This window comes from Momordica charantia, assembly GCF_013281855.1.
Source record: "Momordica charantia cultivar OHB3-1 chromosome 7 unlocalized genomic scaffold, Mcharantia_2.0 BLBB01000007.1, whole genome shotgun sequence".
Classification (NCBI taxonomy): Eukaryota; Viridiplantae; Streptophyta; class Magnoliopsida; order Cucurbitales; family Cucurbitaceae; genus Momordica; species Momordica charantia.
Window position 1 is genome coordinate 2,463,859 of NW_028275165.1, and position 26,884 is coordinate 2,490,742.

Consider the following 26,884-nt stretch of genomic DNA (forward strand, 5'->3'; position numbering starts at 1 on the left):
GCAGCTTTGTTTCTTGCAAAAGAACCACCTCAGGACAATGGTTTTGAATGAAACGTTTGATCTTCAATTGTTTCTTTTGATTATTCAGGCCCTGACATTCCAAGAAAGGATTTTCACGAGGAAGGGTTAATGGAGACCAGAGGTATGCCAACCTCTTTAAAAAACGGAGGAATGTCGCCTACTGGTTCTTTGTCAACAAATAACTTGCGAACATCTTCAATCAACGGTGAAAGATCCTCCAAATGAGTAGAACTTTCTAAGGCAGCGGGAGAGTCTAAACTGCTTACACTAATCACATAGTCATCTTCTTCATCAGAAAAGGTAAGGGGCGTAGAACTGACTGCTAAGACATCTTTGGTGGAATGAATCAAACCATAGGAAAGAGACTGATGGAGTACTTTACTGTTTTTCTGTAATGATGGAGATGAACCGTTAGGCATTCCTCTTTCTTCATTAAAAGCTTCCAATAAATTTGCTTTAATTGAGTCCCTTGATTTATCGCCCTTGATAGCTATGGCAGTGTTAGTTTTGGAAGTGCGTCGAACATAATGAAAGGGCAGTGGTTGCATAAGTCGTTTGGATTTCCCAAAATCTGCTGGACAAGAAAGTGGGGCCACTTGGTTGAGGTCGTTAAAGACCTGAATCTTCTCATAAATGGGGCTTTTCAAATTACCCATGGATAATAAATCTGATTTTAAATCCTCTTTTGCAGTCGACTTTTCCTTAATCAAAATTAACTTCGCATTCCTAATCCCGTGGGGGGGGGGGGGGCGGGGGTTCTATGGTCGGTCCGCGACCCCTGGATACCGAAGGCATCCTTGGGGTGATCTCGTAGTTCCTACGGGGTGGAGACGATGGGGTCGGTCCATGGATTTTCCTTCCTTTTGCCGCATTTCGCTCAAAGGGTTGAAGGGAGATAGTGCATCAAGCTGTTCGCAAGGGCCAACTTGATCCTCTTCCCCAGGGATCCCAGATGAGGGAACCCTAAGAGAGCCGCCGACTCCAACTACCGTCCATGTACGATCCATACTAGATCTGACCAACTACCCATCCTACCTCCTCTACGTTCTTGACAGCCCATCTTTGTCTCAGTAAAGTCTTTCAGTGGCATGTTTTGGTCCCCTTCCCCATTACTTAGAAAAAGTGAGTCACCGGTTCAGGTACAAGATACTATCATTACCGCCTGGACAATTAGACATCCAACCCGTAATCGCAAGGGATTAGTCAGTTCTATTTCTCGATGGGGGCAAGGGAAGGGATGGTCATTTTGCATTCCCAACGATTTCTTCTGAATCTTTTGCCTTTTCGTATATCAGAGGATATATCCCAAGAGTATCGTAGCTATTAACATCCTTTGGATTTTCAAAGGAATTCAAATCTGTCCCGATCAAAATATTATTTGCCACATCACCTTGCTCTATTCTCTCTCCAAAGGTACCAGCCTCCTTTGTAACTATATGAATATTTTCTATTGGAAGTAGAGTTCTCTCTAATCTTATTTGGAAGGTCGAGCGACGGTTCCAGGATTAATTCATTATTCTTCTCGATAGCTGCCAACTTTTCACCTTCAGCAATTAAAACTCCAGCTGTATGATCGAGAACAGAAATCTGGCGCCTCGTTTTCCGTTTCAAATTCATTAATTGAATTTGTGTCTTCCGCTTGCGACCCTTTAACTTCCAAGACGAGCTTTGCAGAATCTGTCTGTTCATCTTCCAAAGCCGTCTCTGAAATATATGACTGTTCATCTTCCAATATTTTCCAAAAACGTTCAACATCCAGAGGATTGGAAAGAGAATCGATGCCTGTAACCGGGTCAAAATAATCAACTGGAAAAGGAGGCTTATTGGCAGAAACTCTGACCTTGAAGGAACCATACTTCTCATCATCAATGGTTACAGTGACTGGAATAAAACCACAATGGTTGAATTTAAATTTGATGAAAGCTTCGGAAGCATCCAACATATTGAGAGTTTCCGAAGAGACTTTCAGCAAACCACCAAAGTGTTTCCAATAGCCTCATAGGTTGAATAAGTCCAATAATACAGAGGTAAATCTTTCTTATTATGCAAATGAGGACTCCATTTTTCAAGCGTCAGATGGAAATTCCCAATCTTCCTCCATCTTCCGAAGAGTTCATAAGGCTTAAAAATACTATCTCCGGAGAATCTCAATAGTCCCTCATCAACCATTATTGGATTTATCACACAATCAAGTGTGAAACTTTCTTTTAAGCTCTGGCGATCTCTAACCAATCATCATGTGCACAACTCTTGGAGACTACCATTAGACGATTCCAATCTAATTCCAACACCTCTGTTTCTTTCTGAACCCAAAAGGTATGAACTTTGTCTATTTTGGACTCATAAACATACCTTTGAGAATTGCCAAGAGATCTATCACTCATATTTTCTTTTTTCCCAGCTACCACTTCTAAAAAGGACCTTTTTGTTCTTGAATGCGACTTCTGATTCAGTTTTTCTTTCCCTTTGAAGGGCCCCCGGATCTGCTGTTCCTCGACTGTATTCCCAATGACAGGATGAATGTTTCTTACCATCTGCATAGCTTGTGCTTCCATTATCCTTGTAGAAAATGTTTTTAACATCTTCCAGAATACTTGTCATCCATCCCCTTTAGAGCCAGTAGGTACGAGAACACTTTTACGACTTCCAGTGGAAGGCCATAACACCCACTCCAAAATCCAAAGGCCAAAAGCTCTGGATTTTTGAATACGACATTGCCCCAAATCGTCTCGAAGCTGAAAGAATAGGGAGGCAGAGGTCTGTTGCTGAGTGACTGTTGCCGAGGAATTATACAATCTGCAAACTGAATTTACAGTAAACACACCTGTAGGATCGATGTTCCATTCTGTTTGATCCTCCTCATTAGTAATCGAAAAAGAGCTAATCACCTGTAGCAGGCCAGCAAACTCATGTTGCTCATCTTCCTTCAAAGGTCTTCTCAGAATAATGTTCCATGAACCAGTATCATTGTCCCAAAAATCAGCAATAGAGCCATGAGGTAATAAAGAAAGCTTGAACATTCTAGAAAAGCTTTGTAGGAGACTATGAGTAGCCCAACGAGAATTCCAAAAGTAGACCCTATTGCCACAACCAACTTTGTAGGAGACAGTCCTCAACACTCCTCCACTGTGCAGAAATTTTCCTCCATGGACCACAGGAACCCCCAATTCTCCTTGAATTCGTAAACCACCCATGAGGCTCAACTCCATAAATGCTTGCCACCACTTGTCTCCAAATTGACATGGATTCACGACCAAAACGCCAGCCCCATTTGGCTAGAAGAGCATCATTCTTCCTTGAAATACCACCAATGCCCGGACCACCATCTTCCATAAAGAGAGAAGTAACTTTCCAATTGACCAAATGCTTCAAAGGTCCTTTGGAATTACCTTCCCATAAAAAATCCCTCATTGATTTCTCAATCATCTTGACAATATCATTTGGCACACGAAAAAGGGACATATAATAAGTAGGGAGATTAGCCAAAACTGATTTACACAAAGTCAATCTACCTCCACGAGATAGGTTGAACCGCTTCCATCTATCCAGTTTTTTTCCCCACCTTTTCAAAACTCCTTTCCAGCCAAGATTGTTGAGTCATAGAAATCGGGCGCCAATTGATACCTCGAATGGAAAACTTTCGCGTGGGGACTCGAGAATATAGCTGAGTGAAAAAACCAAGGATTGCACCTTCTATGTCCTGTTCATTCAACAAAGCCAAACCGTTAGAGTATGTTATTTCAGTAATCATAATTTTTCTTTTCCGAGCAGCAAGATACAGATGGAAGAAACTCGAGTTTTCATCTCCTTCTTTCAACCATTGAATTTTGCATTTCTGAATCAATTCTTGTTCTTCCTCAATAAAGATACCAAGTAACTCATTTTGAAGAAAAGAACGAAGACTCCTTTCTCCTCTGATAAGCCGAGAGTTTCTTCTTTTGCATCTAAGGTGGAAATTTCTGCAGTGATCTTCTCTGACTGCCTCCTCTGATCCTGAACTTTCTTTTCACTCCACTGTTTAAGAGTGGATTTTAAATTTTTGAGTTTTGAATAAAGAACGAAACCAGCCCATCCATAAGTGGCATCTGTCGACAACTTTGATTCAATTAGGCGCACACATTATTTATCTTTAAGCCAGGAATTGTAGAATCGAATAGGGCTAGTACCCCATACAAAATCCCCTGCTTCTAAGAGAGGGTCATTACAAGAAATTACAATGTTACTAGCCTTTTGAGAGGGTCATCTCACTCCCAAGAACTATACCATTTTTCACCTTAAACTATTCCCAAAGATTCCCTCATTCTCTCTCTATTACTTCTATTTATATTCAACCTACCCCTAACTAATTACCGTAATGGCCCCACTAACTTGCCCTTCAAAGACACCTTGTCCTTAAGGTGTGGTTAAATAAAAACAATTTACTCTTTTTCATATTAACACCAAGTTGTGGAGTCTTGTTGCCTGTAATATCAGCTATGAACATCTTCAAGGACGTTGCGTGCCCTCGCAAACCCATCGTTGTTCCTTTACTTGTGTGTTGATCATCACCAGCATCTCTTTCAGGCCCAACACTTCCTTCTCCATTGTTTCGCAGCGATCTTCCAACTTCTTTTGTGACATCTTTCTCGGTTTTTTCAGGACGAACTTGCTCTGATACCAATTTGTTAGGATCCTTATTTTAAGAAGGTGATAATGTAATTATATAGCAATATCAACGAGAAATTACAATATCAATAGCCTTTAGAGAGGGTTATCTTTCTCCCAAAACTATGTCATGTTCTTCACCTTAAACTATTCCCCATGATCCCCTCCTCTCCCTACTGCCTTTATTTATATCCAACTTACCCCCAACTAATTACCATAATTTCCCCACTAATATACTAATACTATTCTCAATCTAACCCTAATAGTACTCTCACACAAGCATGACAACTTGGACACCTCAAAAGCCTCATTTTCTTCTATAGCAACAGCAACAGTCCATCGGCCTTGTACTTTCCCTATTCATATACTGATAGTGGTACCTTCGGTCCTTTAATGGTCTGCCAGGATATATTAAACAAAAATGATAGCATTTTGTGGAAAAAAAAATTATGATAGGAGTATTAGATGGCCTACCAAGATATTAAACTAGTTTCTTATTTGGCATAGCTTCTTGACAGCTGCATATTAATCATTTTGCTTAGCTCTTACTGACGGATGTAAAAAAAATTATCATTTTGCTCTGCTCTTCATATTATTTCTGCAATTCTATATTGAAGATAAATGTTTTTTAAGTAAAAAATTCCTTTTTTTATTTCAGTTTGTGATTATTGCACAATAACTTCTCAACTCCAGTTATCCGTCTAAGCTTTTGGTGCCTCATTTCATCTTCTTTTAGGCAAAGTGTGAAGCTGCATACTTCGTTCTGGTTCTACATGATGTGAGATGTGTAGTGATTGCTGTAAGGGGAACTGAAACACCTGAAGATCTCATAACTGATGGCCTATGTAGGGAGTGCGCACTTTCTGAGGAAGACTTGGATGGGCTGATGAAGTCTCTTTCTCTCTCATAAACCCTCCCCACCCAAAAAAAAAAAAAAAATTTACACACACATTACATTTCAAATTTAGTTTGTTCAAAGGTCATAGATTTGGAACTTATCACCAAGAAGATTTTAGAGTACTTAGAATGGTAGAAATTGTTTGGGAAAATGTGATTGGAGAATGTTAAGGTAATGATAAATGAGTTTGATGTGTAAGGGGTAAACATTGGATCATCTAGAGCTTACCATACAATTGATAATCTAATGATTAATTCTGCTGGGTTTCAATTAGATGTTTTGATGTTTACCTCGTGAAGAAGTGAAAATCTGCAACAAGCTTACTATCTTATTTTGATTTGGTTTTCCACTGGTTTTCTCTTACTTTTCAACATGCTAGATTAAACCAATTGCTTATTGATGGAAGGTACTGCAAACTCTGTGTTCTGTAGTCTCGTCTTCATACAAATACACCATAATCATTAGTTGTTTTTATACAGTTATAATGTCTTAGTTGCTTCCAGAGTTTGATCCTAGCCTTTCTCTCTCCAGGAAATATATGTTCTTCATTTGAAACCTTTTCCAACCTTTGCTTGCTTGCAGTAGCGATCATGTTCAACCCAATGTAAAGCAGAAGATTATTTCATCTTTCCCACACTATGCACATTCTGGGATTGTTGAGGCTGCCAGGGATTTATATATGCAAATTGAAGGGAATCGTAAAGATGACAATGGTATGTTGGATGTTTTTTACTGCCGCCCTTTAAACTTTCTGGCTTTTGGTGATCCCCATTTTGATTTGTCATTGGCACCTAGAAATCCCCTTTCTTGTTGGTATTGAAGTTTGAGAATACGAATCAACTAGGATTGCAGATGGTAGTTTCTGGTAATAAAATGCACTCTTGTGATCGTCAGAAAATAGCTAGTGGTTGCATAATGGGAAAAAAGTCACCTTGAGGTTATTCCATAAAGTAAAAATAAACACGGGCAGAAAGTAAATAAGAGGAGTAGGCTTACTATTTATGTAAGCCAAATAATTGTGCGCAAAATTATCCTGATTCCAGTGAGTACAATCCCTATCACCCCTACGAGCCCAGTGAGTACAAGATGAAGGTCGATCTCCCTCCGTTTGATGGCAGATTAGATATCGAAGGCTTTCTCGATGGATCAAAAATGTGGAAAGCTTTTTTGAGTACATGTCGACTCCGGATCACAAGAAGGTCAAACTGGTGGCGCTAAAATTGAAAGGCGGGGCTTCTGCTTGGTGGGAACAACTGGACACCAACAGATGACGTTTTGGTAAGGTGCCTATCCGCACTTGGGAGAAGATGAAGAAGCTCATGCGTGCCAGATTTTACCCATAAATTTTGAGCAAATTCTATACAATCAGTACCAAAATTGCAAACAAGGCACACGATCTATAGCCGACTATACCGAGGAGTTCCATAGGTTGGGAGCAAGAACTAAACTTGGGGAGTCCGATCAATACCAAGTGGCTCGTTTTGTTAGTGGTCTTCGGACAGACATTAAAGAAAAGCTTCAGCTCTAACCAATTGGATATCTGAAGCCATTGCCACTGCCATAATCGTGGAGGAACAACAAACTAATCGGTTTAGGGTGCAATACCAACGAAGAACGTCGGGAAACGCTCAGATTGGTTCTTCTAAAAGTGGTACATCCTCTTTGATAAAACAACACCCGGTTCTGCCTCCACTTCCAAAGGTAAGGGACCTGAGGATACAAAACCTGCTGACCAAACTACCAAGAAGACATCCAATGTTTACAATAGACCCACATTGGGAAAATGTTTTTGCTGTGGGCAAGTGGGTCATTTATCCAATGAATGTCCACAGTGTAAAATGGTTAACTTTGTGGAAGATGACCAAGATTTGGGTGATTCTTGTGTTCATGATTACGACGGTGATGTTGCCTACCTTGAACCCGATGAAAGGGATCAGGTTTCTTGTGTGTTAGAAAGAATTTCTTGCCCCTAAGACACAAGCTACTCAACAAAGACACTCACTATTCCGCACTCGATGTACTGTCATGGTAAGGTTTGTAATATTATCATTGACAGTGGTAGTACTAAAAATGTCGTTTCAAGTAAGCTGGTTTCAAGCTTAAACCTCAAAGTTTCACCCCACCCCACACCATACAAGATTAGTTGGATCCAAAAAGGTGGTGAGGTCCTTGTTAATACTCTTGTGTACCATTCCCTTATCCATTGGGAATAGCTATAAGGATCAATTACATGTGACGTCCTCGATATGGATGTTTGTCAAATCCTTTTCGGACGCCCATGGCAATTTGATACTCAAGCAATCCATAAGGGTCGTGAAAACACATATGTAACATGGATGGGGAAAACAGTGGTACTACTCCCTCTAACCAGCGCTACAAATCCAAAAAATGTGGAAAAAGGCCATCTCTTCCACATTTGCAATGCAAAACAACTTCTGTTCCAACAATCTGCTCCTATTTTGAGTTTGATAGTAAAAAGCTTTGATAGTTCGGATACTTTTACTACCTCTACAATACCCTTGGAGGTTGATTAGCTTTTATCCACCTTTCCTGACCTCCTCCATCCACAAGATTCTTTACCTCCAATGCGGGACATTCAACATCACATTGATCTCATTCTAGGAGCTACATTGCTCAACTTACCCCATTATCGCATGAGTCCAAACGGATACAAAATTTTACATGACCAAGTAGCTGAATTATTAGCCAAAGGGCATTAGTTTAAGCCCTTGTGCTGTGCCAGCACTCCTTACACCAAAAAAGGATGGATCTTGGCGGATGTGTGTGGATAGCCGAGCCATCAACAAGATTACTATCAAATACCGGTTTCCTATCCCTCGAATCAATGATCTACTTGATCAATTAAGGGGTGCCCACTTCTTTTCTTAGGTTGATCTCCGCAGTGGATACCACCAAATCAGAATTCGCCCAGGGGATGAATGGAAAACGACTTTCAAAACAAACGAAGGGCTATTCGAGTGGCTAGTCATGCCATTCGGCTTATATCCAATGCACCAAGCACTTTCATGCGCCTAATTAGTCAGCAGGGGTTACAAATGGATCCAGCCAAGATAAAGGCTATATCCGATTGACCTGAACCTCATACTATAGAAGGCATCCAATGCTTCCTCGGAATAGCTTCCTTTTACAGAAAATTTATTAGGGACTTTAGCACTATTGTGGGCCCCCTCACTGATTGCCTAAAAAAAGGCAACTTCCAGTGGTCCCAAGCTCAAAAACAGAGTTTCCTACGTCTGAAACAGAAACTGACAGACAGCCCCGTTTTGAAACTACCGGACTTCACCCAACCCTTTGAGGTAGCAGTAGACGCCTCTGAGGTTGGTATTGGAGCAGTTTTATCACAAAATCAACATCCGATTGAATACTTTAGCGAGAAATTAAGTCCCTCTCGCCAAAATTGGAGTACATACGAGCAAGAACTATATGCTCTTGTTAGAGCCCTTAAACAATGGGAGCACTATTTGCTCAGTCAAGAATTTATCTTATTTACGGACCATTTCTCTTTGAAGTTCCTTTACACACAAAAATCTATAAGCCGCATGCACGCTAGATGGTTGTCCTTTTTGCAAAGGTTTAATTTTGTTATAAAGCATAAGAATGGTACCCTCAAGAAGGCAGCTGATGCCCTCAGTAGAAAACATTCTTTGCTAACGATTTTACAAGGTGAAGTTACTGCCTTTTCGGCCTTACCTACAACATACCAAACTGAACCTGATTTCGAAAAGATATGGACTCAATGTCAGCAACATAAAGATACAGGAGAGTTTCATATCTTAGATGGGTATCTCTTTAAAGGGGATCAATTATGTATCCCTCATACGTCCTTAAGAGAAGCCCTAATCAAGGACCTCCATGCGGGAGGCTTGGCGGGTCACTTTGGCAGAGACAAAACACTAACCCTTGTGGGAGCACGTTTTTTTTTGGCCTCAGCTACGAAAGGATGTCTTCAGTTATGTCTCCAAGTGTTTCATTTGTCAAACTAATAAGGGGACAAAACAAAACACTTGTCTTTAGGGACAAAACAAAACACTTGTCTTTACATTCCTTTACCTACACCGAAGACTATCTGGGAAGACCTATCTATGGACTTTGTCCTCGGATTACCCCGTACACAAAGAGGATATGATTCGGTGTTAGTGGTTGTGGACCGATTCAGCAAAATGGCCCATTTTTTGGCTTGTAAAAAAACATCGGATGCAGTATATGTGGCTAATTTGTTCTTTAGAGAAATAGTCCGCCTACATGGCATATCAAAAACCATAGTGTCAGATAAGGACGTCAAGTTCCTTAGTCACTTTTGGAAAACACTTTGGCGCAAATTCGATACTTCGTTAAAATACAGCACCACAAACCATCCACAAATGGATAGCCAAACAGAAGTAACGAATCGCACTCTTGGCAACCTCATATGTTACATTTGTAGTGATAGACCGAAGCAGTGGGATCTGGCCCTAGCACAAGCGGAATTCGCCTTCAACCACATGCAAAATAGAACCACAAGGAAGTCCCCCTTTGAAGCAAAACTAACTGTAGACCTTGCTAATATTCCTCTTTTTGTTGATTTTAGTTTAGAAGCTGAACAAATGGCCGAAAAGATTCAACAATTATATGACAAGGTTCGACAACATATTGAAAACACAAACGCAAAGTACAAGCAGCAGGCAGATTCAAAGCGGCAGAAACAAGAGTTCAAAGAAGGAGATCTGGTCATGATACACTTAACTAAAGGTAGACTGCCTTCTGGTGCTGCACACAAGTTACAGAAGAAAAAATGAGGACCTTTTGCGGTATTGAAGAAGTATGGATCAAATGCTTATAAAATACAACTACCTCTAGACTTCAATATTAGTCCTATCTTCAATATGACATATATATATCCATACGCAGCCCCGGATTCTTTTACAATAGCTTCTTAACTCGAGGTCGAGTTTTTTTTCGTAGAGGGAGGGAAAATTGATGTAACTATCAATAACTACTTTAGTTAGCCTTGGGTAAGTTAGTCAGTTAGATAGTTAAGTTGTTAGCTTTTCCCCTGTCCCTTGGATTATTCCTATAAATAGTTGGCCATTTGTATCTTTTCCTACACTTCAATACAAATCTAGTTTCCTCTCAAATTCTGTTACACCATATGGGCTGAAAGATTGGTATAAAGTGGGCGATAACAATTTAAAATTTGGACCTTGGAGCAACAAGGCTTGCAAAAAAGATAAGAGTTATCCCATCCTATGGAGGTTGGATAAAGGTAAGAATCTTCTCCTAAATGAATGGGATGACAACACATTGAAAATTATCGGGGACATATGGGGTGGATATTAGGAAACGTCGAAGAAGACCATATCTTGTCTAAACCATGGAGGCCACCATTAGAGTGAAACAAAACCCCTCTGACTTTATACCTATTGAAATTTGGCTTCTTACATCATATACAACTCCATTACTGGTGCAAATTGATCCATTTTTGTGTTTGAGCATTATCTGGGTTTTATGGCCAGAATCCATGGAGATCTGCTACCAGCGACCCATCTTACCGGACAGAACATGGTGGCGCACCTTCCAAAATCTCCCTTTTGCAAGTCTTTCTTGGTCCGTACTCTCAAGCAGCACAAGAGAAATACTTTTTGTCCTTATGTAGCAACTTGATTTTGATGGAATAAAAAATATTTGTATTCCAATATATCAAAAAATAAGAGATACAAAGCCTTCTTATATAAGAGAAAGGCTCAATTCATAAAATGAAAATAAGAGTAAAATAATCAAATCATTAATATTTACCGCAAATATTCACAAATAAACTGTTAAATTTAAGAGAATAAAAAATATTTTTCTATATTCAAATAGTGCAATTTAGGTCTTCTTATTAGGAGAAAGACCTACTACATAAAGGAATAGGAGACCTTACTACAAGAAAAGAAATAAAAAGTATAATGATTTAAAAAGACAATTAATAGATGTTTATATATTCCAACACTCCCCCAAGCTGGTTTAAAGATGTCTTCCACAACCAGCTTGTTGATTAGTTTATCAAATTGCTTCTTTGGAAATCCCTTGGAGAGTACATTAGCAACTTGCTCTGTCGTTAGAAGATAAGTACATATTGTACCTGTATCAATATTTTCTTTAATGAAATGTTTGTCAACTTCAATATGTTTTGTTCTGTCATGTATAACTGGATTATGAGCTATATATATGGCAGCCTTGTTGTCACAATAAATCCGTATAGGTGTTGTCTGAGGAAACTTCAATTCTTCAAGTATCCTTTTTATCCATATACCTTCACAAATTCCATGGGCTAAAGCTCTAAACTCCGCTTCAACACTACTCCTAGCCACCACATTTTGTTTTTTGCTTCACCATGTAACTAGATTTCCTCCGATAAAGGAACAGTAATCGGAAGTAGATCGCCTATTCGTAGCACTTCCAGCCTAGTCTGTATCAGTATACACTTCTACTTGAGAATGATTACTCTTTTTGAACAAAATACCTTCTCCAGGAGTTCCTTTTAAATATCTCAAGATTCTATAGGCAGCTTCAAAATGAGTTGGTCCAGGTGCATGCATAAATTGACTTGCCAAACTTACAGCAAAGGCAATATCAGGTCGTCTATGAGATAGATAGATCAATCTTCCCACAAGTCTTTAATATCGTTCTTTGTCTTTTACTTCTTCTGCATTAGTTGCTTATAATTTCAGGTTAGGTTCAATAGGAGTTTCTGCAATCCTACAACCAAGTAGACCCGTTTCTCCAAGTAAGTCAAGAACATATTTTATTTGATTAATGAAGATACCTTTCTTCGATCTTGCGAATTCCATCCTTAGGAAATATTTCAATGTTCCCAAGTCCTTGATTTGAAACTCACTTGCAAGATTTTTCTTAAGATCAGTTAGTCCTGCTTCATCATCACCAGTGAGAATAATATCATCTACATAGACAATTAAAACTGAGATTTTGTTATTCTTAGAGTTAGTATGGTCAGCTTGACTCTGAAGAAATCCATAGCTAGATACAATTTTTCCAAACTGCTCGAACTAAGCTCTCGGGGATTGTTTGAGGTCATAAAGAGATTTTTTCAATTTGCAGAATTTATTAAATTCGAGCTCCTTTTCAAAACCTCGCAGTAAGTGCATAAAAACCTCTTCTTCGAGATCACCATTAAGGAATGCATTTTTCACGTCAAGTTGATAAAGAGACCAATCTAAATTAACTGCAAGAGACAAAAGAATTCTGATAGAATTAATTTTGGCAACAGGAGCAAATGTTTCTTGCTAGTCAATCCCATAGGTTTGAGTGAAGCCTTTAGCTACCAATCTGGCCTTGTATCTTTCAATACTCCCATTTGCATTACATTTTATGGTAAACACCCATTTACAACCCACCGGTTTCTTATCTTTTGGCAACTCCGCTATCTCCCAAGTATTATTCTGCTTCAGAGCATTAAGCTCTTCCATAACTGCTAGTCTCCAATTTGGATCTCCTAAAGCATCATGTATATTCCTTGGAAAAAACAAATCAGTTATCCTAGATGTGATAACTTTTGGTATGAGATGTAGTTGCAATAGGATATTTAGTACACCTTTGAACACCTTTTCTAATTGCTATTGGAACATCAAGGTCAGGGACAACAGGTGTAATAGTTGAAGAAGTAGGAATAGAAGATAGATCAGAGATCAGTGACTGAAAAAGCGCGCGCGCGCCCAGGCACTGGGTGCAATAGATGCGCCTCGCGTGCGCTTCGTGGGCTTTTGAAATAAAAAGCAAATAATAAAAAAAATTAAGCAGAAGACAGAAGGCAGAAGATATGAAAAGATTTTGTTGGGTCTTTTTTAAAAAAGAGTGCTGCAGTTTGGAGTAAATGTCAGAAGGTAGAAAAGATACCAAAAGATTTTGTTTTTTTTTCCTCAAATAGTAAGCTTTCTCCCTTTTTCAAATTCTCCAATCCAACAGTAAGCTATCTCTCTCTTTTTCTCTCTCTCTCATGGAAGTATCCTAGTTTGTTATGGAAGTATGCTAGTTTGGTTTTCATATGTTTTTTAAGTGTATATATATTATTTATTTATTTTTATATATAGTGCGCCCTTTTTTTTTCGCGCCTCACGCTTAAGCTCCAGAGGTCTATTGGGCTTTGGTGTGCCTCGAGCTTTTTAAAACACTGTCAGAGACAACAAGTGAAATAGTTGAAGAAGTAGGAATAGAAGATGGGTTTCCAGTATTTTCAATTTCATTTCTCGGAGTCTCAGATTGGCTATGTGAAGGATTAACTATTTGGTCTTCATTTATTTGATTGAATTTTCTTCTAGAATAAAATTTAAACTCAGAAACTTGATTAGTAGAATCATCCTGTAGTATTTCTTCCCCTGAATGAGAAGTTTCTACACTAGGTATCAAAGGACTAGTAGAATTAGGAGAAATAGTATTAGGAAGAGGAATCGAAATATTCCAAAAATTATCTTCCACATTTGATTTCTCTCCCGAAGAGAATTTTGGGTAAAATATGGTTGTTTTTCTAAAAAAGACAAGAAAAAATTTCTTGGTCTGAGGATCAAAACATTTATAATCCTTTTGACTTGAAGAATAACCCAAAAATATACATTTAATAGCTCTAAAATCAAGTTTCGACTAAGATTGACCAGTTATGTGAACATATGAGGTACACCCAAAAACCTTGAGAGGTAAGTTAGAATAAATACGAGACGTTGGAAAAATATATTTAAAGGGGAGTTTTGAAATTTAAAACTTTACTAGGCATCCTATTTATTAGGTAGGTAATGGTAAGAATGCCTTCCCCCTATAAATATTTCGGAATATGCATGGAAAACATTATAGCACGTGCTACTTCAAGTAAATGTCTATTTTTTCTTTCAGCAATCCCATTTTGTTGAGGAGTATCCCGACAAGTGGATTGATGAACAATACGTTTGTCTTTCAAAAAATCACCAAAAACTTCATTGAAATACTCAGTGCCATTATCAGAGTGTAAAATGTAAATTTTGGTTTGAAATTGAGTTTCAATCATATTGTAACAGTGTTTAAAAATATCTTTCACCTCAGATTTTTTTGTCATTAAATAAACCCAAGATAGACGAGTATGATCGTCAATAAAGGTAACAAACCATCTTTTTCCACTATGAGTACTAATTCTAGAGGGACCCCAAACATCACTATGAATTAAATAAAACGGTTTGGAAGTTTTGTAAGGTTTTGGGGAATATGTGGAATGGTGATCTTTTGCTAGAATGCAACTTTCACAATCAAAAGAGGAACTGGGATGTCCTAGTCTAAGATGCCAAAGCATAATTTTTTCTTTAATCGAGAGGGAACTAATATTACTAAGATCCTGAGTTATTTCATTACTAAAAGAACCTTCATCAAAGTAGTAAAGACCATCAAGCATCCTTGCAGATCTAATTATCTTCCCCGATGTCTGATTCTGAAAATACAATGAGATTCAAAGAAAGTAACACGGTAGTTAGAATCTTTAGAAAGTTTGTTAACAGATAAAAGGTTACAGGTCAATTTAATTGTTCCTTTTTCTGCAACAGAAGAAAAACTGCCATCTGCAATTCTAATATTTTCATTGGAATATTGAGGAGTATATGTATTAAATAGATGAGAAGAACTTGTCATATGATCAGACGCTCCAGAATCTATAATCCACGGAGATGAGTTACTACAAGAGAAAGCCGTAGGATAAATACCTGTTTGTGCCAAGGATACACAAGAACTATTAATCATCAGGCGAAATTCGCACCATTTAAAAAAAAAACTAACCTATCGAGCCAAGTAGTCTTGAACTGAACTCAATTGGAACTTATTGAGCCCTACTGAGTCTTTAATTGACCAATTTGAGCCTCAAATTGAATCAGAGTAGAACAGGAATAAATCTAAAGAGTTGAACCAAACTGGGTTCGGTCCGACCCGACCAACCCTTGAACCACCCGAACCAGAGATAGACCAGAATGTTGAGCAAATCAAAATTAGGGTTAGAATTTTGTAATCGTCGAGCAGCAGAAATTAAATACCCAAACACCCACAAGATTAGCCGGAGACGACCCTGCACAGACGGCGATGATCGGCCGGCGGTGAACAGACGCGTGAAGACGATCCCTTCGGCAGTGACGACCCCGAAACGGAGGAGCTTTTCCGGAAATCTTCACCTGTCAGAACAAAAGCACTTGCCGTAAGTAGGGTGCGCCGATCAAGGGTTCCGGCGACGGCGGTAGTTTAGGGTTCCGATGGTGTGACGTAGTGAGCGGTGACGGTAAGGAACCACGAAGAAGACTATCCACTGGCAGCGTCGAGCAGTGCAAACAGAGGCAGTGAGCGCGTCCAGAAATCTTCACCTGTCAGAACAAAAGCACTTGCCGTAAGTAGGGTGCGCCGATCAAGGATTTTTCTGGTTTGAATGAACCCAAGACCTCCTTGCTCTCATGTTAAATTTAAGAGAATAGTATTCAAATAGTGCAACTTGGTCTTCTTATAGGAGAAAGACCTACTAAAAAAAATAGGAAACCTACTACATAAAGGAATAGGAGACCATACTACAACAAGAAAAGAAATAAAAAGTATCAAACTTTAAAAAGACAACTAATAGATGTTTATATGTCAATTTGAGAGAGTAAAAAATATACTACCATATTCAAACATGTAACTTAGGTCTTCTTATATAGGAGAATGACCTACTACAGACAAGGAAACAAGGAAAAAAGGATGCGGAATTTTTACTGGGAAGGCAACAGGAAAGCTCCCTTGAAGCATTTGGTCCAATGGAACATTGCTTCCTCTTCATTGGAGGCGGGAGGCTTGGGGATTGGTGGCTTACAGCAAAAAAACAGAGCTCTGTTAGCAAAGTGGGGCTGGCGTTTTTGCAATGAACCATCCTCCCTTTGGAGAAAGGTCATTGTAAGCATATATGGCTCAGATACATACGATTGGAAGACTTTGGAGAAGCGGTCTGGTGGTGTTCGTAGTCCTTGGTTCCAAATTGATAAGCATTGGGACAAAGTGGAACACTTTTGTTCCTCACGGTGGGTAATGGTAAGCGCACTGATTTTTGGTTTCATATTTGGCTGGGAGATAGAGCATTGAAGGACAGATTTCCATCTTTACATCGAATCTCTTCTAGCCCAACAGGTTCAATCTTTAATCATTGGTGGGATTCAACCACTAAATCTTGGAGAATTGAAACTAGGTGCTTGTTGAAGGATGAGGAAATTGAAGCCTTTTCGGAGTTGTTATCCTCCCTCAGTCACTTCTCCCTGAACTCTAACGAGGATCAACGGAAGTGGGTGCTTGATCCTTCCGGCTTTTTCACAGTTAATTCTTTATGCACAGCATTTCGATCTTCTTCGAGCTTTTTACAGGATGTATTCAAAGCCATCTGGAAATCTAAAAGCCCCAAAAAGGTCAGCATTCTTACTTGGATTTTGGAAAGGTGAATACAGCCAACATTCTTCAAAAGAAGAATCCTAGCATGTTCTTGTCTCCTTCCATGTGCATATTGTGTAAGAATAGCGATGAACAGCTGTCTCATTTATTTTTCTATTGCACTTTCTCCAAGCTTTGTTGGGAGTTTCTTTTCCAGCCATTCTCGTTACAGTGGGTGTTTGATGAAGCTGTCCCAAATAACATCATTCAGCTCCTAAGTGTATTGGGCTTAAACCCTAAAGCTTGGCTTCTATGGGTAAATGGTGTCAAAGCCTTATTTTCTGAAATTTGGTTTGAGCGGAATCAACAAATATTTGAAGAGAAAAGGAAGTCTCCGGAAGAATGCTACCGCATTGCAAAGATGAAAGCTTCACACTGGTGTTCTCTAGATGCCTCTTTCTCAAATTATTCTCCTAATATGATATGTTGTAACTGGGAAAGCTTTATATCTCCCTTCTAAGTTTGATTTTGGTTGTCTTTGGGACTCTTATATTTTTGTTTTTGCCTTTATTATTCTCTTCTTCACTCCTACGGGAGTTTGTATAATTGAACAATTTTGTTCCTTTTCATTTCTTCAATGAAAAGTTCGTATCTTGTTCAAAAAAAGAAAGAACGCTACACTGAAAATATAAATTTCTTTCTTCCGGAGTGTTAAAGATCCAACATAGGATGTCTTACATGAATATTTCTCCAGTGGTGCTTAATATGAGAAAATATTCTTTAAACTTTAACGAGACATTTCCATATCCTGTGAGTATGCTACAAAATTTTGGGATTATCTTCTTTATGCTTCAGTTTGTTTACGGCTCTCCCACATGTCTCCATGAGTCTCCTCTCTCTTGTTCTTGTAAATCACCCTTTCAAAAAGGAAAAGAAGCTTCTTTGGACGATCTTTGTCTAAGCCTTATTCTGGGTTACTTGGCAAGAACGAGCCAAAGAACCAGTAAAGACACAAAGCTTTTCTTCTACCCTATTTTTTATTCTATAGTTTTCTTAGTTGTTACTTGGTATAAATGCTCTCTTCTATTCTATTACTATATTTATTCTTCTCTTTTATCCAATTGGAGAAGTTTTATCGGAATTTGTTCCTCTTGTAATTTCTTGCCACCAATAAAATTTGTTTCTTATAAAAAATAAATAATAAATAAATATGATATGCGAGTTGAGACATAAAATATTTAATGCATTTTCTGATTTTTATTTTATTTGTGGTATCGTAATGCTGATTTTTATGTCATATGCAAGTTGAGAAAATTCAAGTAATATATGATATAACTTTTTGTTGCACTACTGATTCTATTTATATACACTTGTTCTTTAATCGGCAGAATTTTCAGAAAAGTATATAATTTATTTTCTGTATGATTTACCAATTTGGAATGACTGTTGAGTGAATTGAGGGGCAGGATCTGAACCATGCGGTCTTCTTTCTTCATTGCTGGGTCCCGGGTGCGAGTGTGATGGTTATGAGGTTCGCATCGTAGGGCATTCCTTAGGAGGTGCTATTGCAGCATTACTTGGACTAAGAGTATGTCACAACCTCTATTCCTTTCTTTTACAGCGTGTATGTGTGTTGTTTTTTTTTCCATTTAGGGAGTGATAAAAGGATAATAGTTTTTCGACTCTAAACTTTTGAGTTGAGTAGTACTTTTTTGTTTAGTGTGAAATAGCCATGAATTTAAAAGTCACATTTGTTAATCAAATCTATTAGTATATTAGTTGGGGGCGTTACGATAATTAGTTAGGGCCGAGTTGGTTTAAACAGAGGAAGTAGGGAGGGGAGGGGAGATTTTGGGAATAGTCTAGTGTGAGGAACTTGGAGAGAGACTACTCTCTCGAAAGGCTAATGATGTTATAATTTCTCTTTGATATTGCAGTACATTGTCATTTTCTTGTAATAAGGATCCTAACATATTCATCTCTTTCAGAGTTTTAGAGTAATTTTGTTTTCAAATATCATATCTCTGTACACAGTTATACCGTCAGTTTCCAAACTTACATGTCTATGCATATGGGCCACTTCCATGTGTGGATTCAATTATAGCAAGTGCATGTTCAGAATTTGTGACAAGGTATTGTAAATGACCACAATTCCCAGTGATGGACTAAAAGGATGAAGGTTCTTTATCTTCCATTTCATTCCTCATATGCTCTGAAAATTCCTGCAGTATTGTGTTCAGCAATGAATTTTCATCTCGACTTTCGGGTGGATCAGTCATGCGCCTTCGTGCAGCTGCAATCAAAGCATTGTCACAAGATAGCAACGATAAATCAACTCAAATTTTTGAGCTTGCTCGTAGGTTCCTTTATCTAAATAACCAACAGAGAAATGGGAGTGAAGGAAAGAATTCTCAATCAGACAAGTATGCGAGGCACATTGAGGCAGATGACCTAGGGATCTCCTCAAGTTATCAGCAGAATGAGACTAGAGGTAAGTAGTCACAAACATTTGTTACTAAAAAGCCGTTAATATAAAACGATCATTTTCTGCCGTATGGGAAGAAGTTGAGAAGTCTAGTAGTGGAGTTAAAGTATACCATCGGTGGTAAATTAGTTAGTTTTATGGTGGAAAGGAAATTGATTAAATTAATAAGTTGTGATTTGAGCATACTAGCTTAAGCGATTAGAAGGGGAAAAACGTTAAATTACCAATAAATCTAAAAGTTTAAGCTAATTGGTTAGGTATATTCGGATTTTTAATACTATCCTTCACTAGTAGACTTAGAAATTAGCACAGGCCCGACAAGTGACTACCAATATTGAGACCTCTTGCTCCAAAGGTTTAAGCTAATTGGTTACAATGTGGAAAAAACAAAATTCTTATTTCCTTCCCTCAGCCATACATTTGACAACTGATTTCTTCCAATTGGTAATGACAAAATAATTTTGCCATAACTGCAGAAAACAAGAAAGAGGGCCAAGAATTCTCTCTCTTGGCAGAGAATCAAACCGAAGATGACATCATCACGGTTGAACGTAACAAGTTCTCCAATTCTGATGATCTGGTATCTCAATTCATGGAAGCCATTGAAAGATCCGAAAACGATAAACCAACCGAGAGTTTCTCAGATGTGTATCTTCCTGGCCTATTAATTCATATAGTTCCTCTAGAAAGAAGGTTCACCTTACCTTTCTTGAACAACTTGAGGTGCCAAGATGGCGCAGATGGTTACAAAGCTTATATTGCAAACAGAGAGAGCTTCAGAGACATTGTTGTATCACATTCGATGTTCCTAGATCACCTTCCTTGGAGGTACACTTCTAAACTTCCACCTTATTAAGTAATAAGGCTAATGTTTAGGTATTATTTTTTTCCAGTTTAGTCTCTATTTCTTAAAAAGTTACAATTTAGTCTATGTTTTAACGTTTTTCAATTAAGTCCCTTCCGTTGGTCAATGTTAAAATTAGTTGATATACACTTACATGACATAATACCCAGTAAATTGATAGAAATTTAGAGGAGGAAAAAAACAGAGGAAAGTATAGAATGCCTATGAGTTTCCAAGAAATTTTGGGTTTTCTCCTCTTAGATAACCTTTTTCTTCTCTTCTAATTTTCACCAACCCAATAATTATTATGTCATCTAAGTTCATGAGCTAATTTTAACACAACACTCCCAACAATGAAGGACTAAATTGAAAAATGGTAATACACAATGGACTAAATGGAAAAAGATTCCCACATATATTTGGCCTTTGTCCAATTTCCTTCACTTCTGGCTGTTCTTTTGCAATTCTATTCCTTTTCTTTTCAGATGTCACGCTGCTCTGCAAAAGCTTTTGGAGGCTCAAACTGCCAAAGGTTCACTTCATGAAACTATGAATGTATGAGTTAAAAAGAACATAGTTGAGGTTAATTGCTAACCTATTTGGAAATAATGATAATAAAAAATAAAAAATAAAAAAAATGACAATTCTTTCAATTGTGTTTGTTTTGTTTTCTTTCAGTCTATTTGATGTTTTTGGTGTGAGGAATCATACAGTAAACCTCTTATAGACTATAAATCATATGGGATCCTCATCATATCATCATCATGTTCCATCCATTATCTTGGGGAATTGGGGCTCCTAACTCTATAATTTATTTGGATTTTTGACCCCTTTTAAAAAAAAAACCTAATTTGTGACCCTGTTCTAATTTTTTACCCCCTCCCACTTTTTATCTTTGTAAAATTACCAAAATATCCTTATTTATTTTAAGTAAAATTATTCACCAATCCCTTCTCCCAACCTTTACCAATTTTTTTAAATTTGAATCTAATATGGATTAATTTAGGAATCAATTACTTAACAAACGAATACACAAAAAAAAAAATTTGTAGATTAAATCCTCCAATAATTAAATTAGGGTGAAAAAAATATTTGCATGATCCAAGAATATTCTATAACTCGAAATAATATTCTATATCGGATTTCTTATTGCTTTTGTTGTCAAATCACCGATTATACCCTTACATACATGGTTATCAGATACCCACGGAGAGGCACATTACAGTACTTGTATGCTTCTAGCCGGAATCTTATTAAAAATGGGAGCATATGGATTGGTTCAGATCAATATGGAAGTATTACCCTACGCCCATTCTATCTTTTCACCCAGGTTGATCATAGTAGGAATAATTCAAAATTTGTCCGGATTTAATTACAAAAAAAAAAATTAAGATTTCATAAATGTCGGGTCAAAATTGCAATAAATGTTCGAAATTTAATTGACAACAAGGGTTAAGAGGGGAGATAATGCAAAAAAAAAGAAAAAAAAAACTGAAATTTGTGGATCTCGGATCCGTCAAAATAATTTTCCACATCCAGATGGCAAAGACTATCACTTGAACGGATAAGGATCTGTCGAAGGTAGGAATGAACCATAACAAAGCCTTACATATTAAAGTGATCACTGGGAAAAGGGTGCCAATGGTTATGGTTGACAATGGATCAGCCATGAACGTGTGCCCATTCAAAACTGCCACTTGCTTAAGATGTCAGCAGAAAGATTTCGCAATCTTAGCGCAAGCCATTAGAGCATATGACAACACAGGGGGATCAGGCATTTGACCGAATAGTAACCCGCTCCGAGATTCTGCAATCCTGGTCCGGGATCCGAAAATTTTAGTTTTTTTTTTTGCATTCTCTCTCCTCTTAGCCCTATTGTTATCAATTAAATCTCGGTCATTTAATGCAATATTGGTGAGATTTTTGTAATCTTGACTTTTTTTTGCAATTAAATATGCAAAAATCTTATGTAATTATGTACGTTTTTATTTTTTCTATATTAAACTTTTAATTTACTATTTGAGTTAGATATTTCTCTTAAAAGATAGATTTTTTAGGGTTATAATTAATTATTGTGAGAGATTTGTAGAGGGAATAAAGATTGGAAAGAGATTCGTGGAGGGAGAGATGGTTCATTTTGAAACATGAGGGTACTACTGTAATTTCACATTTAAAAATTATGAAATTATTAATAAATAAGGAAGAGTGGGATCATAGATTAGTTTTTTCATAATGGGGTCATAAATCCAAAGTGAATTATGGGAGGGGTTAAAATTTCAAATTTCCCCATTATCTTCTATTTAATATCATCTCTGTTTTAGGTCGTAATAGCAACTCGTCGGTAAAAATACTGGTGTGAGAGATGGAACCATCGATCTTAGGAATGGTAATAAGTATTTTATTTACTTGAGCTACGCTTGGACTGGTGTAAAAATACGTGTGATGATGTGGTACTTAGTTTTAGTGACGATGTGTAGGTTGCATTTGATAATAATTTCGTTTTTAGTTTTGTATTTCTAAAAAAAAAAGTTATGCTTTTAACCTCCCTTGAAATTATATTTGATTTTTTAACTAATTTAAAAAGCAAAAATAAGTTTTTTAAAACTACTTTTATGATTTGAAATTTGGATAGATTTTGAAAACCTTTTAAAAAGTATATTATAAAAAAGTAAAATTACTAATTTAGCATGTGATTGGTATAGTTTCGCAAGTAATTTTAGATAAATAAAAGTGCTTGTTAAAAAAATTAAAAGATATGCAAAATTCATTAGGTGGATTGTAACGTGACCCACCTAAGTGAGACCAAAAGATACCAAAAAGATAACATGTGAGATTAGTACATTGATAGTCTATTTAAGAATCATAATTACATAAAAAGGATTGAAATATATAAAATTTACACTTTTGTCATTAAACAATAGGATGTTATCCATCACACAAATTACTAATACACTCAATATTAAATAATTTTTTAAATCTAGAAATGGTAAATTGGGAGGTTACAATTTAAATTCTGTGCTTAATTATACTTTCCAAAATAGAAAGTCTAAAAACCCCAAAAATCTAAAAAACCATCCATTTCAAAACCTCTTACTTCTTCCTCCAAACATTTGTCTCTATCTGCCTTCCTCTTCGGCCGGTTCCGTTTTTCTCCGTCGTTCGTCTCCATTTATCTGGTTCGAAAGGAGATTGTTGTCCTTTCTTCTTCTCCGTCGTTTCTACCTGCCTTCGTATCCGGCTGACGTCTGCCTGCCTCATCTCCGGCCCCGTTTTTCTCCATCGCAAGAGTAGTTCGTCTTCATTTATCTCAATCGAAAGGTTTGCATTCCAACAGTTGTTTTGAATTTTTGATTTCGTGTGAACTATTGTATATATGAGGATATATATTATAGTGAGTTTGATTAGGATATATCTTATAACTCAACTTGTATATATGCGGATATATACTATAGTTATTTTGAATGTATATATGCGGATATATAAGTGGATATATACTGTGATTTTGAATATGCGGATATATGTTCATTGAGACTTCAAAAGATGTTTCTGTGATTTTTAATTGTCCGAGCACCAGTGTGGGAGTGAATTAATGGAAAATCAATCTTTTTGAAGGAGTAAATTAAGGTTTTGAATGAGTGAATTAAGAGATTTGTGTTGAAAATTAGTATTAGATCCACAATAATTAAAGGATTATGATAATAGTTTATGAAATTAAAACAAATAACTATAATAAATGTAAATGCAATAAATAAGGATAAAATACATGCAGAAATCTAAAAGTGTAAAATTAGAAAATTTTAAATTTTGTGTAAATAAGTTTCTTAAAAACTAAGGATAGAGACACCAGAGAGACATACACGAGAAAAGAGAGAAGAAATAAATTCTCAAATTGATTGATCAAAGATAAGGAATAGAGGCACTATTTATACGTTACAAAGAGGAAACAAAATCTAGGAATAACCTCCTAACTTCCCTAACAAAAAAGGAGATTTATTTGCTAAATTTAAACACAAAATCTAAACAACTTCTAACTAAGTCCACATAATCTTAACTTCTAACTAATTCAACACTCCCCTTCAAGCTGGGATATACAGATTGAACAGTTTCAGCTTGATCAACAACCTTTCAAACACGGGTCTCAAGAGTCCTTTTGTTAGGATATCTGCAGCTTGATCTGATGATGGAACATACATCAGATTTATAATTTTCTCTTCAATCTTCTCCTTGATAAAATGCATGTCAACCTCAACATGTTTAGTACGATCATGATGCACTGGATTGTGTGCAATAGCAATTGCAGCCTTGTTGTCACAATAGACTTCCATTGAACTATCAAACCTGATCTTGAGTTCTTGGAGAATGAGTTTCAGCCACATTATCTCACAAATACCATGAGATAATGCCCTGAATTCAGCCTCAGCACTACTTCTTACAACAACTGATTGTTTCTTACTCCTCCATGTAACAAGATTACCCCATACAAAGGTACAATATCGTGTCGTAGATCTCCTATCTTGAATAGAACCAGCCCAATCAGCATCTGTAAACACCTTAATCTTTCTGTCATCATCCTTTCCGAAAAATAATCCAAGCCCTGGAGTTCCTTTAAGATATCTAAGAATATGATACACGGCTTCCATGTGTTCTTCAGTAGGAGCATGCATGTATTGACTTACAATACTCACTGCAAATGCAATATCTGGCCTAGTGTGGGATAAATAGATTAATCTTCCAACAAGACGCTGATATTTCCCTTTATCAACGGGTATCCCATCTAGGCTCTCTCCCAACTTATGATTGGGACTTATTGGAGTATCAGATGGTTTACATCCAAGCATTCCAGTTTCCTTCAAGAGGTCTAGTACATATTTTCTTTGACATACAGATATACCAGTTCTGCTCCTTGCAACTTCTATCCCTAGAAAATACTGAAGTGTTCCCAGGTCCTTTATTTCGAACTCCTTTACAAGTGCCTATTTTAGTCTCTCTATTTCTTCATGATGGTCACCTGTGACGATAATATCATCGACATAAACAATGAGGATGGTGATCTTACCTTGAGAGTGCCTATAGAACATTGTATGGTCAGTTTGAGCTTGGGTATATCCTTGTTTACAAACAGCCTTTGAAAATCGTCCGAACCATGCGCGTGGGGATTGTTTTAAACCATAGAGAGATTTCTTCAGCTTACACACCTTTCCATCATACTTATCAATGTCAAATCCAGGAGGAAGGTCCATGTACACATCTTCTTCCAAATCTCCATTGAGGAATGCATTCTTGACATCCAGTTGTTGTAGTTTCCAATCCAGATTTGTAGCAAGGGACAAGAGGACACGGATTGTGTTTAATTTTGCAACGGGTGCAAATGTCTCTTGATAGTCTACCCCAAAAGTCTGAGAGTATCATTTAGCCACCAATCTTGCTTTATACCTTTCAATGGACCCATCAGCCTTATATTTGATAGTAAAGATCCATCGGCATCCTACCGTTGGTTTATCTTGAGGACGATCAACTACTGTCCACGTATCATTAAGCTTCAAAGCCTTCATTTCATCATCTACCACATTTTTCCACTGTGGATTGCTCATAGCCTCTTTAATGGATTTTGGTACCTCATTGGCTTCCAGATTGAGAGCCAAGGTCTGAACTGTTGAAGATAAATGACTATAACCAATACATCGAGCAATTGGATGTTGAGTACACGATCTCACACCCTTCCTAAGTGAAATAGGAAGATCAAGATCATTAGTATTGTCTTGAGGCACAAGGGTAGATTGTTCAGTACCTAAGGACGAGATGGATACATGACTTTGCTGTTGAGGCTGTGGTGGCTCCACTCCTCTTTGAACCGTTTGTCGCCGAGAATAAACAAGAGTCTCAGGTTGCTTGTCACTTCGATTTGGGTTGACTTGATCATCTTCATTATTACAGGAAATAATAGGAACTGACTCTTCTATCTGAGTAATTGGGACGATCGGGATAGGTATTTTTGGCTGAGGTGACTCGGTATTTAGACCATCAATCTCAGGTATTTTTGACTGAGGGGACCCAATTCTGGTATTTAGATCGTCAATCTCCCAAAAATTCCATCAAGACTACTTGTAATAGGCTCAGTCTCCCCTTGAGGGGAATTTAGGGAGAAAAAAGATTGAGACTCAAAAAATGTGACATCCACGGTAGTGTAAAATTTATTGGTGAATGGACAAAATAGCATTTATAACCTTTTTTAGTACGAGAGTAACCAAAGAAGACACACTTTCTGGCTTTTGGCTCCAATTTGTGACGTTCATGATCATAAACATGAGTGAATGCAGTACATCCAAATATTTTGAGGGGAATTGTGAGGACAGATTGGATTTGTGGATAGATAGTGAGTAAGATTTCTAGTGAAGTGTTAAATTTCAGAACACGAGAGGGCATCCGATTAATGAGATAACAAGCAGTAAGGACAGCATCACCCAAAAAACGGTTAGGAACAGAATTGGTGAACATGAGAGCACGAGCAGTTTCTAAAAGATGCCTATTTTTCCTTTCAGCTATACCATTTTGTTTGGGAGGGGGGGCTAATGACACAGGAACTTTGGTGAATGATTCCATTTTGAGACAA

At 37.4% G+C, this 26,884-nt stretch overlaps 1 protein-coding gene and 1 pseudogene across 3 annotated transcripts in view; one reads left to right on the top strand and one right to left on the bottom strand.

Moving 5' to 3' along the window:
- The window catches only part of LOC111018550 (lipase class 3 family protein), a 50,059-nt gene extending 29,026 nt beyond the window's left edge, over positions 1 to 21,033 (top strand). For 2 of the 3 annotated variants that reach the window (XM_088126400.1, XM_088126401.1), the window contains 7 exons: positions 5,402 to 5,556; positions 6,146 to 6,276; positions 18,406 to 18,533; positions 18,980 to 19,077; positions 19,174 to 19,436; positions 19,907 to 20,258; positions 20,760 to 21,033. In XM_088126400.1, the coding sequence (XP_087982526.1) occupies positions 5,402 to 5,556; positions 6,146 to 6,276; positions 18,406 to 18,533; positions 18,980 to 19,077; positions 19,174 to 19,436; positions 19,907 to 20,258; positions 20,760 to 20,835 (1,203 nt within the window). In that variant the 3' untranslated portion in view covers positions 20,836 to 21,033. The remainder of the gene's footprint in view (positions 1 to 5,401; positions 5,557 to 6,145; positions 6,277 to 18,405; positions 18,534 to 18,979; positions 19,078 to 19,173; positions 19,437 to 19,906; positions 20,259 to 20,759) is intronic. The other variant, XM_022294677.2, reaches the window with a different exon arrangement.
- A 3,317-nt stretch (positions 21,034 to 24,350) lies between these two features.
- LOC148209996 (secreted RxLR effector protein 161 pseudogene) lies at positions 24,351 to 25,112 on the bottom strand (annotated as a pseudogene).
- Between the last annotated feature and the right edge of the window lie 1,772 nt (positions 25,113 to 26,884).